The sequence below is a fragment of the Pagrus major genome, chromosome 11 (assembly GCF_040436345.1).
Source record: "Pagrus major chromosome 11, Pma_NU_1.0".
Lineage (NCBI taxonomy): Eukaryota > Metazoa > Chordata > Actinopteri > Spariformes > Sparidae > Pagrus > Pagrus major.
This window is the reverse complement of record NC_133225.1, coordinates 17283756-17303403: the sequence shown is the minus strand read 5'-3', so window position 1 is coordinate 17303403 and position 19648 is coordinate 17283756. Positions and strand designations below refer to the sequence as shown.

The following is a 19648-nucleotide window of genomic DNA, read 5'->3' as shown; positions in this document are numbered from 1 at the left end:
TTAACAGGGACAGTGCAAATTAATAAATTCACCTATTATACCTGCGCCATTTACTTAGAAAATCACCTACATTGTATTTAATTATATTCTTACATGGATCATTAAAAGCTTCTGTCATCAAAATCAAAAATAGTCAGATTTTGATTGAATTTATTGCTGCCAGTTTTGTGAAGAGGACTCTCATGTCACCTGTCTGTCCAGATGAAACCCAGACTTTTTCCTCAAAACTTTTACATTTGTCTTTATGGATCATTTAGAACAAAACAATGATCAATGTTGAACACTGCCATAAAACTATTACATATTAATGTTATTTTCAACTTTCACTGGGTTACATTTTTCAATCATCAGTTCTGATAATAACTTTTTCTGTCTTAATATACAGTATTTTTATGGTAGTTTTTGATGGGGATCATTTTTTTGTACTACTGTAATGTGGTCTTTAGTCTTATTATGAGGCAAAGCCCTCTATAGGATACAAGGGAAATAGCATGTATTTAATACGGGCCAAAATACAGGTAAATTGCCTTATCTAGTAAAAAATAGTAAAAATCACACTCATCCAGGACCACAGAGTGAAAGCCTGATAACATGGGATGCATGATCTTTATGCTGTAATGACACAGCGATGAAAACAAATAGTTTTAATGGGTTTTAATTGTTCATAATATGCGCAACTGTTTCAGCTGTCTGTCTGTAATACACACACAGTGTATTACAGACATATTACATGAGCTGAGCACCTTTGTCAGAATTCATGCAACACGCATTAAAACAAAATGATTAAAAAAAATCAAAGTTAAAAACATAAAATATATCAACAGTTGCATGAGGGTTGAATAAAAGCACATCTACCTTCAATTTATCACATTATATAAATCTATTAGACCATTGTCTTTGTTTGTGTCTCCATTGAAGGAGCCCGTGTGTCCGCGCGCTCGGCTGCTCGAGGAGCCTGAAGGAGCGCGAGCTGTGATTGTTTTCAGCCCATTCATTCCTCGGAGGGGCGGAGTCAGTGGAGCCAGAGGGGGGTCATAACAAAATGTGTGTCCCCGACTAAAGCAACATGATTTCCGCCCTGCTCCGATGCCGTCCCGGGTGTCTTCTCCGTGAGGAGCTTTAAAGTGACTCTAAAACGAGGCTCGGCTGCTCGTTGTTGTGACTGACAGTCCGCTCTCCGCCTGTCGCTCCTCGCCGTCTCCACCGAAAGCAGAGGATGGATACAAACTTCTCACCGGCTGCTATCTCGTCAATAGTCCTGCTCGCCGTCGTGTTGTCCACCTCTACAGCCTTTCTGGAGCCTTACGACCTGTTGTACGACAACGCTGTGAATGCGTTTTACAACAACGACTATCACAATGTGGTGCGCTACATGGAGGGAGCGCTCAGCAGCTACACAGAGGTCCGGCGCACCAGAGTCCGGTGCCGGCTGACGTGCCAGGACCAGCATCCGTTTGATGAGACCTTCACGGACCTGCGCTTCTCCGACGTGGTGCTCCGGAGAGCGGCGTGTGTGAACAGATGCATCGAGGAGAAGCTCGGCTCGCAGTCTGTGCATAAAGTGAGCGAGGATGTATTGCAGGACTTCCACAGGAGGATCCCCTACAACTATCTACAGCTGGCTTATCAGAAGGTAAGGGACGGGGGAGGGGGTCTGCATGAGAAGCACTGAGAAAGTGCTTCAAGTTAGCTGCTGCTGTCCTCATCAGCTGGTGATGCTTCAGGGCAGAGTGATGAGAGGACACTGGAAACAACACAAACATGGGATTCAAGGGATGTGTGTAGCTTACATACAAAGTTGGGCATGTAACAGTACCTCACTCATGTGAAGTTTACCCACTTAAATGTGATATAAGTGTAGTTTTTTGTTAGGGATGCACGATACCAGACAGGTGAATTATCGGCCCGATAATGAAAGCGTAGCCGATAAATGAGGCTCAACAGTCAACTACCTCTCCCCAGAATTGCCTTCCCTGCCATTAAATCATCCAGCTTTGCTCTCTACATCTTCACCTTTCTTACCCTCAGGTGTGCATAAAACACAGGTGAGGGACTTCTTTTTAAAATACAAAAATGTGTAATCAGGTGACACATTGTGTCGGCCACAAGAAGCGGTTAATTATCGGTCATCGTCACCCTTATAGTTGTGATAGACTTCTGAAAAACTATCAGCACTGCAGATGTTGGTCCTTTCAGGTCCAGATGTTGATATCTAAGAGTCTTAAAAATGCATATATTTGCCAGTATTTTGTATTTTCATTAACATGTAAAGCAAACTTGCCGCTATAGGAGGGCGCTTTACAGCAACATATATAGAGCAAAATACCTTATTAAAAAATGTGGGCAAAATAAGTGTTTGATTAACACTGAGATGCAGGAGAAACATGAATCTACTTCATATCTACCATATATACTGATACACACACAATACAGATCAATAATGTTCTTATATGAGTCGGCTGCTTTTCAGAAAGCTGACTAGCTAAAGCTGTATGTGCAAACTCTTTAAATGTTTCTATCCAGACAACCGTGTGATGTAACATGCACTACATGCATCACACACATATCAAAGACTGCCATGTTGTTGACATTAGATTTACTTCCAGTCACATCAAGACTCAGCAGCCCCGTCACAGCAGGTTGACTCAACAGATGTCTGTGCACTTGCTTCGTCCTTTGTTTACAACCGCGCTTTGCTTTTTTTTATGGCTCCTCTGTGTGCTCTGTTATTTTTAAACAAATGTTTGTGGCTTTTTTCTGTTTTGGCAGCTCCAACTTTTTCTTTCTCTTTCCTGCTTCATCCTGTATACCACAGCGGCAGCAACAAACGTGCCAAAGAAGAGTGCGTATCTTAAAATTGGTTATAGATTTGGATTATTGCAAATACTCCTAAACTGCCACTATTCCTCAGTCTTAACATGATAGAAATCAGAGTTATTTCTGCTATGTACGTACAAATTTCCAGAACATAATTTCCCATGAGGTCCATCTTTTGGCTGGGATGATGTTGAGCGCTGCCTGGCGTGGGAACAGTGTAAGAGACATAAAACAGGAGAGCAGGGAACAAAGTGCTTATTCAGACTCTGTGTGACTCTGTGAGCTGTATTTGTCCCCCAGGAGCAAATACATTTGTTGTATTCTAGGAATCACTTGCAAACTGATTTGGACACACATCTGGATGTTTTTGTTCAAAGCGTGTGAGTGTTGTGCATTTATCTCACGCTGCAGGTTTTTGTTTGCATCCCCAATAGACTTCCGACAGATGAAAAGAGTTGGTGTGCGATAAGATCTGTGGTTGCAACGATAATACAATGACTCCTGCAGGGAAATTGTCTTTCTGCATCCATCCCTCAACATTATTGTTAGGTTCGACTTCAGGACACTTCAGGGGGCAGATACTTGCAGTTTCAGTGGCACCAGGTGTGGCTCAGGCTTCTTTGAGTGACATTTTTACCTAGTTGGAGCTCAGTCCCGAGAGCTGGCACCATCTCCTCACATGAACCTGAGACCCGGTCGACTTCCACCGCGGCTGACTGCAGACCACCTGGAAAATGCCAGAGTGATGACACACAGCTTCCACTGCTCAGATGTGGTGGGAAGTTAATCTGCCCCGTCACTGTCTGCGGGCAAACGGTTTCCCCATTTTTGTCTGAATCAGCAGAGAAAAAGTAAGAGCTGATGTGATCCTCTCATAACAGTGCATGCTCCTGTCTAGACACAAGCATAGACGGATACACAGATCCTCGCCCAGCTGTAAAAATACTACTAATCTTTTGTGAGAATAGTTTCTCTAACATCTGTTTGGAGAAAAAAATGGAACATTGTGTTTTATCTCTCATGACAAAACAGAAACTGAAACCCTCACAAATGTTTTAGAGGATAAAGTATTCCACATCCTCCAGTGTTGCCCTGTGTCTCCTCGCGTGTTGACATCTTTACGAACTGAGTACATGGCAGCACATCAAGGCTGAGAGCTCTGGTGTTGATCTTACCACAGGTGAGGAGAGGCAGAGCTGGAGCCTTCCTATTGGATGGGATGATCAGAGCACATCAGGCCAGTTGGTGTACATGTGCACATTAGTATCAGGATCCTCTACGTATGTGTGTGCGGGCACCCTCACTCACATGTGTGTTAGTATGGGGGTACTTGGTGGTATTTGAAAATAAATAACATTCCTGCAGTATTTAACATTCCAGCGTCACACACCCTCCTCCTGACAGCCTCTGGCATAAGGCTGCCATTGGTCCTGTTAGAAGAGGCTCCACAGTCACCAACTGTTCTCCTCACTCAGGCCTCATGTCCCCAGCTCGCCCATCGTTTAGCTGGGCAAATATTTTATTTTCCTGTTGTGGCCTGTTTGCTTTTCTAAAAAAAGAGACACGCCACCTTCTGCATGTATTAAAGGGAGACTTCTGTAGCTGCTGCCACTGGGCCGGACCCTGATGGCCTCCAGTGATCCCTGCCATTGGCCACAGCTCTCGCTGTACAGCCGCGATCAAAGGCCCTGAACTGCCCCCAGAGGGGCAAGAAGAGATCCTATCTGCAGCCACTGTGTCCTTAATCTGATCTTTCTCACAGCACTGCCATTCCAAGAAATGGTTGTGAAAGCAGGGCTCTTTATTCCTGGTTTCATTTTTCAGATTTCTTTAATTTAATAGTGTTTATTTTGATTATGAAACAATGAATGAAAATCAGATAAAGATCATAATCCAGAAATTCCGGTACAAATTTGGTATTATAAATACAGTATGAGTTTCAAACACTCTTTATTTTTATTTTACTTGGACGTACTCTTGTTACTCGTAGATAATTAGCATTTCCCCCATTTTTTTCTTATCACTTTCTTTTACTGCAAGCTGAGGCTGCAGCGAAAGATTATTTTCACTATAATCTCCCGTTTATGGTCACAATTAACTGTTCGGTCTTGAAAATGTCAAATGCGTATGTGAGGTTTTTGCCTTCTAAGTGATTGAAACGATTAATTGACTGATTGTTGGAGCTCTGCTGCAAGAAATTTAAGTTTAAACTGTTATACGTTTCATAGAATCAGTGATTTCTGTGAAAATCAGATAAAAATGATGAGCCTTAAGGCCCTGACACACCAAACTGACACCAAAGAACTAGCTGAGACAAAGTCCAGCTGTTGCCTGTGACTTGGCCAAAAAGCTGCACTTTAACACACTGGATAAGACAGCTGACAGCCAACAAGCTCTTACGTTCTGCACCTTCATGAAAGGAAATGCCTCTGCGGATGTACAATGCAATGCAATGCATAGGCATAAGCTCTTCAGTCCAACAAACTACTCATAGGTCAGTCATGACAACCTCCTGCTGTGCAGCCAAACATTCATCAAACCCACAGAAATTGAATTAGAGTGAAGATAACTGAAATTTCCAAAGACATGTATGTATACATGTTGGTTGCTTATAAAAATTGATGCAAAAAACATTGAGAATATTTTCATTTGATTAAAAACACAAAGTCTTTACTCGATGTAAACATCATGTAGTTTAAATGAAGAGCTGGAACAATATAAGATAGAAGCTACATGCCACCGTCTTTGCCAAAATAGTTTCTTGCCTTGTGCATGACAAATATTCTGCACAGATAATTATCCATTATTAATCTCTGTGGAGGAATGAATCCTCTGCACATGACCCATCCAAATATTTCAGAGCCTTAATGCATCAATCAGAGACAGCTAGACAGACACTCTCACAATACATGACATCTCATATACACAGACCATGATGGGGTTTGTTTGACAGCTGGCTTTACAAGGCTGCCAACAAATATATCCTCTGCGACGATGACTTCTGTCCCGGATGAGTTTGGGGGAGCAATTCCGACTAATTAGAGCCTGGAGATGCTCCATAATGACACTGTGGACGAGCTGAGGACATTTGGAGCTATCAGTGTCACAAATGTACGCTGACTATGATTTGACACACACAAGAGATTTCGTCCAACTGCACTGTAACACAAGTGAATGAGACAGTTTTCTCATGAGCTGATTAAGTTAATTTGTCTTGGGAATTCGGACAAATACTGTAACTCAATAACCATCTTATCATCATCTTGTTTTGAGAACTTATCCCAGCACGATGCTCAAAGGTGGCAGGAGGTCAGAGCAGTCTCTGTAGCCTGCTGATGTTGTCAGCCTCCACTGGAATTTTCTCCTGAAAGTCTGACGTGTTTGTGATTCCACTGCAAACACGATGGTTTGATTACGACACAGCAGGCAGCTCATGGCTCAAGTACAGCCTCGGTTAGGTGTGTGTATGTGTGAAGGGCTGGATCCCAATGCCGTGGTGAATTCTTGCTGTGGTTTGTTTCTCATTCCCTTTTCAGCTTATTGACAGAAATTGACAGAATTAGGCTGCAGCATTGGGAGGATATGATTTTCCAGTATTCCAGCTCCCACATCAGCTTGAAACCCCAGCGAGGAATGTTGGACGGAATGAACATTTGAGTGGAAAATTAACAGATTTTGTAGCGACGGAGATCATCGCGCTTGATGGGAGTCACAGATGATGTTATTGTCATCTGCAGCTGATAACAAGGGGATCGTAGGGTTAAGACAGAGGGAGAGTGAGCGCTGTATTTGGATTGGTCAAAGCAAGCAGCAGCGCTGCCATTTGCTCAGAGGAAGGCAGGTTGTTCGCCGCCAAGTCAGATTTATGTGTTTGATGAATGTGCAAGGTCGTTCTGCGGTTTTTTTCTCTCTACAAAGTGACTGTAGAAAATTGGCTCTCCGCTCGACTCGTCACTCTGGTCTCATGCGTGCATGACTGAAGGAAATGAAGACTGTGACTCACTGAAAAGGTCCATTTAGGGTTTTTGATACGTAACGTCTGCATGAAGTTGCATGAAGTGGTAAAATAGTGCCATAGAGCACGACTGATATACTGGTTGACTGATATTTTAGGTCTATCACAGATATATCAGTATTGACGTACATGTTATCTGATATGTCCCGAAATGAAAACATTTTTCTACAGAACATAATGCAGAAAAAGATGCTTTGGATAATTTGTAATTATTACATTCCCAGTGAAGTTTATTGTTTCAGTGCTCTGATGCCATTTTGGACAATAAAGTTTATTGTTTATTTATTTATTTATTTATTTATTTATTACGTACATATATTTTCGACTGCAAAACTCCAGTATTGGTTGGGCTCTACACTGGAGCAATGTTTCACATCTTCAAGCCAAGTAAGTTTTTATTTCCATAGAACTTTAAAGGAATACTTCAACATTTAGGGACCTGGAGTCTTCAGGTAACCTCATGGTGATGACAAGACTCCATGAAGCACTCGTTGCCTTCGTTGGTTGGGTTGGTTATGCTGGTTTGGTTTAGGCATGAGGAGTGATAATTAGTAAAGGTAATGGATTATCAGGGTAAACCAATCAGAAGCAGAGTACAGTGAGGCATGCCTTTGCTGTCCTTGGAAAAGAAATATCGCCTCCAGGAAGACACTGCGCCCGGTCAAGAAATAGTCCAGAACATAACTGATGAACGTAACTGACTGTTTTTCCACTTTGCTTTTTGTGGAGATTAAACAAACGAGATACAGCTGTTAGTTAATTAGCTTAAGAGGTGCTGATTGGTGGATTTTATCACATTTGGACAGAGCCATGCTAGCCGTTTCCCTCTTTTCCCAGTATTTGTGCTAAGCTAAGCTAAGCTAAGCTACTGCTGGCTTCAAAATTTATAAGACACACATAACAGTGGCACCAATCTCATCAAATAAGACTTGGCATGAAAGTGAATAGAAATATTTCCTAGAATGTCAAACGACCCTGTACTGGTTGTTTGAAAACTTTCTACAAACCTTCCACAAAGGTTAATATATCCCATCAGAGGTAGTCACTTGAGCTGCATTTCCACCAAGCAGTCCATTTCAGTTTGTTACATATTGGAATGCTTGTTTTTGTGTTTCCATTATCAAAAGTTGTGGATGGCCCTTCTTTTGAGGTATCAAGCGCATTGATCCGATACTAAAAGGTGGAGTTGAAACTCTGCAGACCGCTGATTGGTCAATTGAAACAACTAGAGTCCTCTTGTCGGCTACGCTCTGTTGTGGGATTTCCCAAACTCTTGTTTTTTGAGCAGACTGTTGTCATGCTGCCTGCAGCCTTTTCTTAGTCAAAGCTTGTTGCCCTGCTTTACTAAACAACCACATACCAAGAAAAAAGTAGTCACAGTGTGTCAGTTATTTAATTTGTCACGGGTTACGTACAACCCGTACGTAACCCGTGACAAATTAAATAACTGTATAGGGTACTATACTGAAAGAACTTATACAACAATACGAACGAACGATACACTGCTGGTGACGGATTAAGTGACACTGTTGGTGACATAAGAAGAAGACTCAACCCTAAAGTGAAAGGACTAATGCTTAAGAAGGCAGAGCTGAAAAATGTGTTTCCTCTGTTGTCAACATGAAAACGAGAAATAAGTGGAATCAAAGAAAAGTGTCGTCTTCTTGAACTTGAAAAATTGTTTAGATGAGATTAACGTGTTTTCAAGTCTTCTCTCATGAAATTTCCAAGAATATCATAAACTTGTGTGTCACTGTCGTTAATCATATTGATAATTGAAACAGGGGATTGGTTAAAAGATAGGTCAGTGGACCTTCTCCCTCACACACACCTGTGGTGTCACCATGCTGCCCTCCTGGCTGCCCTGACCTAGCGTGCAGTGCTGTGCTTTGCCCAGACGGCCAGACATTGTGGCACTTGGCTGTGCCAAAGGCCTTCTGCATGACTGGACTTGAGCGGATAACGGACCAAAGGAATGTGGGGGTACGCCGTGGCGTAACACACCGATATTGTTCTCGCCCTGATTAACAATTAAACGAGTGGAGGAGGCAGGAGGCTTTTTAAGGATCACTGCTGAAAACACTGCAATGGTTTGTGGGATGGGATGAGACAGCGGCAGGTTTTGGACTTGGCTCCGAGATGACTCTGTCGAGTGTTGGCATCTGTGAATGTGAAGCTGAGGGCCAAATAAAACAGAAGAGCAGCAGGAGCCGACAGCAATCAGGACCGTTTTTGATTCAAGTTCCAAACCTTCAGTCTTGATTAATTGAGATATTTATCACTGTGAGGATCACAATGCCCCTTGTCACAGAAGAGAAGATCTGGACCAAGAATCACTGACTAGCTCCAACCAGCTGCAGAACGGCATTTAGACACAAGTATATGTTTGGATGTCATTCAGTAACTTAAAGGTGGGCATCAAGGACAGTTGTTGCTAGCAGAGATGTGTGTGTGAGTGTGTGCTTGTAAACTCGTGTGTATTTTTCTATGTGATTGGTGATTATCAGTCTGGCCAAAGACTCCCTGGTGTCTGAGAGGAGAAATCAGGGCTGGGATGGAAAAAACAGAGTTTGCCAGGTATCTGTTCAGCTTCATGGTGACTGGAGTATGCTTTGGCTGCTGCAGGGGTGCAGGGAGAAAAACAGTTCCGTCTCCATGTTATCTGCAGAAAGAATCACTTTTTGCCATCCATCATATCATGAAAAAGCGGAAAAACGTTATTTCACTGTCAATTGTAAAGCCCACACAATACACACAAACCGAGTAGAGATGTGTTTGCATGGATTTTTTGTGTGTTTGATGAATATGCTGACTTTTCTGGGAAAAATACTTAAGTTTGAGGATGCACTGCTTCCGAAAGAACATCTATGTACAGGTTGCTGTAAATCCAGTGGCTGCACGAGAGAGAAGAAACCTTTTATGGATTCAAGAGTGATGCTGAAGCAACCCAATCGCTATAATCAATGTTCGCATTGTACATTTCTGCAAACCACAGATATGTTGAAACTCGATCTTTCTTTGTGTTTCAATTTTACATCGTGACAGCATTGTATTTAAGGTCTGGTTAGGTTTAGACACAGAAATCTCTTGTATACACTGTAAAATCTGACAACCTGACTTTATTTTTAAAAAATCAAGGAAAACAATTGCCTCAAAATGACCAAGTGGACTTATAGTTTTTAGTTGTAAAAACTTTTTAGCCTGTGCAACTAATCATCTACTTTACTTTTACTAATTCTGAGCTAATCGGTTCCTTGACTTTCTTGACAGTAAATTCAGCTTTTAAAATTTGCAGTGTAAGGTCAGGAAATGTTTAGGTTTTGGCTTAAAATACCCGTTTGATCGGCACACACAAAAAGCTAGAAGATTTCCCTACGTCTTGTTTAAAATTAGCCAGGTGGTCTCTTGCTTGGTGGCCATCTTGCCTAGCTGTCAGTCAAATTCCAAATGTTGACATATACTGTACATCAAAACAAATCAAATCAAATTAAGTTTATTTATATAGCCCAAAATCACAATCACATGCAGTGAATGACATCATTTGTCCTTAGACCCTCAATTTGAGTGAGGAAAAACTTCCCATATTGAGAAAAAAACGCTTTTAACAGATAGAAGTAAGACATAAGAAACGTACAAGTTTGACATATTCCTGGTTTGCAGAAACGTACAACGCCAACGTTTTATTATGGTGACTGGGCCAGCTGAGGAGAAAGAGCATACACTGGTCTGTATTTACTTATTCATACAGCCATGGGTGTGTCACACTGTAAACATTGCAGTTAAAATACAGGAGAAGGACGTAATGACGATAAAGAGATGTTAATTTCCTTTTCTTTTTTAGCTAAATGTTTGTTCACGTGAAGCCAGTAGCCAGTTCACGATCTATTCTGTCTTAATGTGCTGAGACTAAACACATATTTGACTTCACAGAGGTGTTGGCACAGATTTAAGCCGACCGGTTAGTCCACACGAAGAGTAAAATTCTCAGGTTTTTCTGAGGTATCCCGTAACCACCTCACAGCTTGTTCTGCACATGCGTGAGCTATAAATTGTGCTAACGTCTCAAGTTACTTCTGTCCTCAGCAGATCATTTCTCACAGTGGAGAGCTGTGGGCTCTGGGCTGGAAACCACAAAGAGAGAAGAGGGTACAGGAAGTCCAATCTGTTGTGGAAAACTGGCAAATGAAGTAGTTTTCCAAGTTTGATTTTAAATCAGAGTATGGAAGCCTTTTATCCTTTTGTCTTTCAGCAGCTTAAATGTACACAGTATAGTTTTAATAAATATTTAGTCTGTGTTGCCTGTCATGTATTGAACCGAGGGCTCCTCTGGTAACATTTCATTTAGTCTTCTGTGGCAGAAGATTTGTGGTATTTAATATGTGGCTGCTGTGCTGTGGTGGCAGTAGCAGGGAGCCTATTCAGAGCCACAGCAGGGTCACATGTCTCCTGTGGCCGTTTTCCACTGGCTTAATGAAGCACACATTTAGCATAGCATGGCGTCATGCCATCGTATGCATTTCCACTGCGCCGTCACAAAAGGGGGAACTGATATTGTTCTGATATTAATAACAATGTACTAATATTCTCCACCTTAAACTGAGCTATGACACTGGGTGGACCAACATGAATGTGGGTCCTGCAGGATAGATGACTGCAGCTGTGTTGCTGTTTAGGGGATGTAGTACAAATCTGAATATTACGGCTCTTCCATGCTTGCTTTTCATATTTGTTGCAGATTATTTTTTCTTTTCACATTTTACCGTTCTTGGACAGATTGAGAGTAAAGAGGCAGTTAAGAAATTAGGGGAGAGTGAGTGGGCTCAGCATGCAACAAAGGTCACTGGCTAAGATTGAACCGGCGTCGTCGGCAGCATGCAAAGTAACCATTCAGCTACCACGGTGCTCCAGCTTTACGAATGTAAACAGAATCTATTTCCTGAGAGATATGACAGGAGCGGATGCTGAAAACCCTCCTGAGTCATGCCCAGTCATGAGGCACATCTATTAACCCAAAAAAATATCTTTAGAATAATTGATACCATAAATAATCATTATTTGCAGCCCTGAAATACAGTAATCATGTTCAACTTAGTGGATGTTGTTTTACCTGCCTTTTTTTGCTTTCTTTGTTTGTTTAAAGACATTAACGTGTGTTTACAGGTCTTGGGTAGTGTCCACTGCTTTTGTGGGAAAAAAAGTAGTACAAAGTCTTTTGTGGCTCTAGAGGAAGCTGCATGTAATCTGATAAATTGCTTCCAGTGATGTCACAGTATTGTGGGTAATGTAGGTGCCAGTTTTTGAAAAGGAAGAAGAATCAGTGGAATCAAAAAGGTGATATCTCTGGTTCTGCTGTATTGATTGTGATCATTTGTTTTTAAACCGTCCATAATGAGTCCAACAGTGGTACAGGAGTGCAATGCTAGACCAGTGCTAGACCACCACTTTTCAAAACCTGGTGCCTACATTACCCACAATGCAACGTAGCCACAGAGTGACATCACTGGGGGCAATTTATCAGATTACAGTCAATCTGCATAGGAACTGCAGATGAAAATTAATTTACATTTACATCATATTGTTGTTAATTAATGTGTGCTGATAAATCAATGGTATGATAAATTAAGATCAACTTTATTACATCTTCTTTAGACAGAACAAGACTGGAAGTCAAAAAAAATGAATGATTGATCGTGTGCCAAATCCTCCCGTATTCCTCAGAAGTGAGAATCATTCATATTTTGAAGCCGGTTTGTTTGCCTTTTTGACCCCACAGCTGTTTCCTGTAAAATTCCATCAGCAGTGTTGATTGTTTATCCAAGCCCACTCCGCTGTCGTCATCCTGCAGTGCGAGGGTCCCATGGTGACTCCGTAGTAAATGTGTGCTCATGTGACACTGTTTATGTGTGTGTGTGAGAGAGAATTTAAGATATGTAGTTGTATATGAGAGTATGTTTAACATCAAATGGTCAACCAGGTCGGTTCTGAGATGTACCTGAGCCACGTTCTGCCTCTCTGGTGTTATAAACGTCCCAGTGCAGATGTCTTTATTTTACACCATGATGAGACAACATTACAGCTCTCTGATCCACCCTGTGCTTCACATCACCAAGTTAAGTTTGACAGCTGGCATTGAGAAGGGGACTATTTCCAATTTGCACACCCCCATCCTCCGCCTCCACCCTTCGACTGCCAAAGAATAATTCATCTAAGCAGGTCACAGAACACCAGAATTTCCAACTATTATCCCCTGCCGCTCTGTGACCTGCTTATCTTTCTCGTTAGGTATCAGCGTCTACTCTCCCTGAGAGGTTATTCCCTGCAGTGGCACAGGTAGTGTTACACCTATGTAGAGGACAGGAGAAAGTAGTTTTCATGATCCCATGTTGACCTGACCCCTGGCCGACTCTGACCCCGCAGTGTCTCCACATCTGGTTCAGATCTCTGTGAATGACAGCTAATAAAAGTGCTAAACAGTGTTTGGCAGAAGGAGTCTCAGACGGGCCTTTATCAAAGCGGTGTAACAGGAATGGGAGAGAGTGAGGTTTAGGCTGAAATGTGTTGTCTGCTTCTTGCATATCCATGCTTCTTAAATTGAACTAAGACAATTGTTTAGAGAAAAACAACTCATCTGTCTCAAAAATAAATCCCCCAGAAAATGTCATAGTAGTTATGAACTCCTGACATGTGGATGGGTGAAATCTGACTGCTTCCAGAGAAGTGGATTAAATGTAAAACAGAGAGTGTGTGTATGTGTTGATCTTTCTTCATAAGTGTCTGGAGCCAAATGTTCTCTGGCAGAGAGCCTTTCCTGTAAATTTAGGACGTTCCCCGAGCAGCAGGAGTATATCATATTCTGCGAAAAGTTAAAGTGAGGTCAGTTCCTGCTCCTACAGAACGCTTTAAAGATAAGAGACAGAAGAAGACACTCAGGCCTGGAAGTCCTTGATAGCTCTCTGGCTTGGAAAATAAAAGACTTAAAAACAAATTAATCTTCTGTCTAAAAGAGTTTGTCCCCATCTGCTCAAAGCAGGGCTGCAACAAATTAATATATTGGCAAATCGGTAATTCTGATTATCATAACAATTAATTAATCTTTCATCTTAAACCTGCAAAAAGACACCGACATGTTATCACCGTTCAAGCTGATATATGAACTTGTTAGCACACAGTTGCTTATTTACACACACAGCAGTTTACAGAATAACGTTATCATTTATTTTGAGCCGTGTTTCTGTCATCCTGTCGAAAATAAGTCCAATATTCACTCTCCTTTTAGCTCTGTTTTCTTATCCACCAACTTCTGAGGGAAATAACCACTGACTGCTCTACTATGTTCACCGGCTAGGAGCTAACCTTCTCTGGCAACGTACTCCAACTGGCTATCGGAGGCACCGGGAGAAATCTTTGTGGCCCTACTCTTCAACCCCACCCCAAATTGCATGGCAAATTGTGAAAATTGGGAGAACTGGCGCTTTTCTTCCCTGCTTCAAACACTTGCTTACAGTACGATGAGAGTAAACCAAAACGGCAAAGTTACAGGCCATTAAACCAAAACCATTTCAGGAAGCACTCAGGATTAAAAGTCATGTATAGTACATACAGATAGAAACTCACATTATGTTTGCGAATTGCACAAGTTATTGAAGGCACAGATTCAAGACTGTCATGTGTTTTTGAGAGAAAAACAGCCCCGCGGCACCAACCCTGATAAGCATCTGCCACACCTGCAAGATACACAAACAAATCAGGGTTTTACGGCTGCTATGTAGAAAAAAATATGTATCTTATTTGATATTTTGAAAGACTTTTTATCCTTTTTAGGGGCTGAAAATCTCAGCACTGTAGGTTTAAATATTAAAATTTCAACACCTGAATCAGTCAGATTCTTTGTGCCCATCCTAAAGTATATACTGATTATTATAGACGTGTTTCACTGTTCACTCTCACTTTTCTTCCCATGGATGTCTTCCTCTGTTAGTATTTCTTAAAGTAACAAATAGGCCTTAAGACATCCAGGATGATGTAACATGATTTACACTAACAGGCCCATCCTAAACTATGTAAGGCCTGGTTAAACCCCTGAAGCCTGCTGTCAGCTCACACCTCATGTCCAAGTCGCAGTTTATTTTACAGCTGCTTTTTACAGTTGGATCCTGCTCGAGGCTAGTGTTTATGTCCATCACTGTTTGCCAATTTAGTAATGAGTCATTAAAGTGAAGATTTGGGAGTTAGGTTTGTGTAAAGCACCCTGAGGATCGTGATGTCACCCTGTGGGAGAGCCCCCGCAAAGTATGTAAACTTTTTGGCTCCAGTCGTGAGTTTGAGAGAAAACAAGCTCAGCGCTGCCACTTCAAGACGATGTATTACCCCCATGACCACATGCGCTCAATATAAGGGGAAGGCATCAGTCTTATTGGATGTCTGCACGCAGAAGTAATCATTCAAGTTTGGAGACGGAGGAATACTGGAAAATAAACGCTTCCTCCTGGCACAGCCAAGGCCTAAGACCCGTTCAGTTCAGTTCTGGAGAAAAGAGACTTCTAGAAAGTTCACAGACTGTTTGGTCTTCTTGCAGTTGCAGAGGGTATCTGATGTCATTCTGCTTTGTACAATTGTGTGGCACGTTTACAGTCATTTATTGTTTTGTCCTTGAAACTCTTTTGTTGTTCCACCTCTGGTTCCTGTTTGCTAAAACCTAGAGTTTTGTTGTTATAGTTATGGAGGATATTAGTGTTAATTTAAGAGGCTTTCAGAAAGAAAAGGGATGGGAAATAAGCTTCATGGTGTAGATTGTGCAACATATAAACAAAAAGGAAGATAGATTTTTGCTTTACATAATTATTATTTTCATTTTTGTGCCAATTGACCACGTGTATATTAAGTTTCCTATGTTCAGCTCAAGTTTGCAGAAGTGAAAGACATGATTATGGATTATAGAAAGCTCTCTGGTGAGGGAAATCAAGCAGGGAGAACACTACAGATATGTGGCTGCTGTTCAGGAGAAGTAACCGTTTTGATTTTAATATAGATGTCATTTAAACAAGGACAGCTGTGTCTTTTCTCTTGGAGGAAAATGAACATTTTTTTCTGCTTCGACAGCTCCGGTTCATAGGAATTTAATAGAAACAGGATTAGCCCCTTTTATTGTAGTCCAGTATGCTAAGATTTCCACATGGCCAGTAAAACAGACTTGACAGGCCTCTTAATTTAGCAGCAAAATATCTGGGGTGCTTTTGGCCCAGCTCAGAGGTATTTACAGAATGTGAGTCCTCTGGAAGGCCAAGGCCATCCGACCCAGTCCTGACCAGTACAAAGAGTTTGAACTCCTGCCATCAGGCCGCCGCTGTGCCGTGTTAGCTCAGAGGACAAAAGAACCACAGGTTGCTTTTGTATACATGGCCATCAATAATGCTCAACATGGAATAGCTTATTGCACATTAAAAAGCTGCCCTCTCTTTGAATGCACAAGTATTCACATGTTTCTCACTTCTGATCTTATCTGCTGATAGATGATCCATCCTGCCTCACAGTTCTGTGCAGTTGTGCTTGTTTGTTTATTCGCTGCCCTGCTGGTTGGGGTAGTCTGACTCGCCAGATTAAGACTGTGGGTATAAACCAGTGTTGCCAGATGTACAATAATTATCGTATTTGTACAATAATATTGCCCTCTGTAGGATGCATGATCAGTAATGCCAGCTAAATTGTGGCTCTAAGCGTAGACCACATCAGAGACAGGAAAATAAACACCTTGTAATCACTGTTGACTTTGCTTACACGATGGAATATCACACATCCTGCAAGCTGCGGGAAAAAACATCCAAACAGTTTCAAGATAAATTTGGCGAGAAGTGAGTGACACAAAGTCGACTAAATTGGGCCTATATTTAGCCGAGATGTTGAAATGATGTTTATTGCTTGCTGCGGAAGATCGAGGGCAGACTGTTCACTAGTTATTCGATTGGAGATGGCGTCGCTTTCTTGGACAGAAAAAAAAAAAGGTATAAAATGCTAAAATGGGTCGACAAATATACTGTAATGGACGATAATTCAACCATTTTGTGACACTGATGTTAGAAAGTTATTTTCTTTAGTTGGTTAATTTCCTGACATGATCAGGTTGGCAAAACATGGATCCTATGTCTCACGTGACCTCGTGCTTGAAGTAGGCTACGATGATTCACGAGCACAGATGTGCTGTTCAAGTTAAGTTGTTTTGAATACACCAGAAAGGACAGTTATTTGTTTTAAACTATGTATTCTGTAAAATTACACACTTACGCCTGTTTGTTCTCGTGGCTTTGACTTGCGTACAATAATTTTCCCCAAAGTATAATAATTTTAAGCCTCATTTCCCACCTGGCAGACTATTTCAGTCAGAATCCTGCGTATTAAATGGTAAATGGTGATACATTCACCCATTCACACACATTCATACACTGATGGCAGAGACTAGCATGCAAGGTCCCAACCTGCTGATCAGAAGCAATTTGAGGTTCAGTATCTTGTTCAAGGACACTTTGACATGCAGCCGAGAGGCAGATTGTCCACTAGTTAATCAATCGCAGATGGCATCACTCTCTTGGATGGATAAAAAAATCAAATAAAAAAGTATGGAATGCTAAAATGGGTAGCCAACTATACTTGGGTCGTTACTATACCTGGGTGGCCCGCCTAAGTTAAGTCTATGTGTGGGAAACACTGTAATGTACAATAATCTGACCATTTTGTGCGTAGTTGGCTTCCTCAGATGAGTTTCCTTCTGATTGCGTGAGCTACAGCCAAATCCCCATCTTTACAGAAAACAGCAACCTCTGAGCCAGCAGCCTACGCACTGAAAATGGCAAGTCATCCCAACACTGACCTGGTTGCAAACGGTGCGAACACAAACAAGCTAACAGCTCTTACATTTTCTTTTGCAGGTATTTAGCTATTTCAATGCCGGGGCTTGCCTCCCCACGTGCAAATCAAGTTCAACCCGGGACACCATCACTGTTTTCCACTGCCCAAGACAATCATGATTGGTCTAAAAAAATTCCAAACAAGCCTATACCAGAATGATAATGGGTGTAGCCAGTCAGACCTTTCTCCAGCACTGGCACAGTGAGTTCTGGCTATGTGGGATTATGGTTTGGGTGGTGTCTAACCTGGCAGTACATTTCCACTCTTGGGACAATCAAGATTGACCTGATCAGACTTGACTTTCACTTGAGTTTTAGAATGAAATCTGTGTTAAAATGTTCTCAATTAACGACTTTTTAAATATTTATTATCAACATATTTCTATCACAGTATCAGTTCATGTGAGGTAATGTTTATACTTAGAGGCAGGGGAAGTAATGCTTTGTTTAGTGTTGCTAAGATGCAAGCATAGATGTTAATCCTAGTGATTAAACAGCTGATAACAAGTTGATTATCTTAACGCTGGCCAGGTTGATACTAAAGTACACTGACTCAATTATAAAACTATCTATTTGACAGACAGAATTACTCTCTGTTATCTTGAAATAATAATTACACCACTGCATTCAGAACCGATGATGAAGTTTTAATTATTTTTGTTGGCTCAGACTAAAAGATCGCACTATTGTGTAACAGCAGATAGCAGTGAAGATAGAGAGGCCATGTGCTGCTTTGTGGGTTTAATCCCTGACAGCAATGCATCTGTTGTAATCAGGCCACTTCATGAACATCTGTAAAACAAACATATCAGCTTCTCCGCTGTCTCTCGACATGCAGATGATTCCTCAGTGCTCTTAAATTCAACCAGACAACAAAGCATGAATAAACAGCTTCCTGTCTTCAGCGAGGAGAGTTGAAACATGTCTAGCTGTTCTTGCCGTCATCGGAGGAGTGTACAGTTTTCTGTGGAAGCTCGAAAGGGCTGACGTATTACGATTCATTTCCTTTCATGTTGCTTTACCGGCAAACCCCAAGCTCTTGTAAAGAAATGTTTGCTTTTAATGGTCTAAATAAAGCTAGGCCTGGTCGTTAAGGTGGTTTTGGTTAATTATAAGTGTCAAGTTCTAAGAATATCTCACATGTTTATGGCACGTTTGTGTTTGTGAGTGTGATTTTTTGAGTTCCCTGGCACAGCTGATATAAATCATAAACTGTGTACTGTAATTAAGTAAATTCCTGACTTTAACTGCGGCTAACACAAACCGAACCACATCTCATTAAGCACGGCAGCATCGAGGGACATGTCGGGCATTGTTCGGCTCCTACTTCCACACAGGAGAGGCTGCTTATTAATTAAACCCAGCGCACGCGGGAGCTCACCTTGTGGGCTGGTTTCTAAGCAGCAGCAGGGATACAAACAGAACCAATGAGAGAGTTGCTGCTCTGTGGTTTGGTCTCCAATAGCGTCTCTTCATCAAAGAGGAATTTTTACATGGTTTGGGCAGAATGCTGAATCTCTGAGACTTTGTCATTCTGAGGAAATGAGCGGTTAATTCCCCAAGAGGATCTATCTTATGGACTCAGAAAGAGGAATATGACTTTCTGTACAGTAGGGCCATTGTAGCGCCTTACAGAAAGTGCTTCATGACATCATGTAGATGTTGGACAGTCAACAACTATTCTTTGTTACGCACAGTTTGAGTGGGAAAATCTTGCTACGGGTTATTAGAATTCCATAGTGTAGTTTTTCTGAAGCCTTTTATTGGCAGAGTCGCCTTATCTTGACAGTTTTTAATATACATCAGGCCACAGCTGGCATTAGTTTGGCCCACTGTCATGAAAAACAGACACCAGGTCATCTTCAGCGAGGAATCTTGTGTATTTTTTAATTAACTTCACTGAAGATGCTCTCTGTAT

The 19648-nt window shown here is 41.5% G+C and overlaps 1 protein-coding gene across 1 annotated transcript in view; it reads left to right on the top strand.

The window, feature by feature from the left end:
- Window positions 1-905: 905 nt before the first annotated feature.
- Window positions 906-19648, top strand: part of p3h2 (prolyl 3-hydroxylase 2) — a 65895-nt gene continuing 47152 nt past the window's right edge. The window contains exon 1 of the mRNA XM_073475770.1: window positions 906-1633. Coding sequence (XP_073331871.1) covers window positions 1217-1633 — 417 coding nt within the window. The 5' untranslated portion in view covers window positions 906-1216. The remainder of the gene's footprint in view (window positions 1634-19648) is intronic.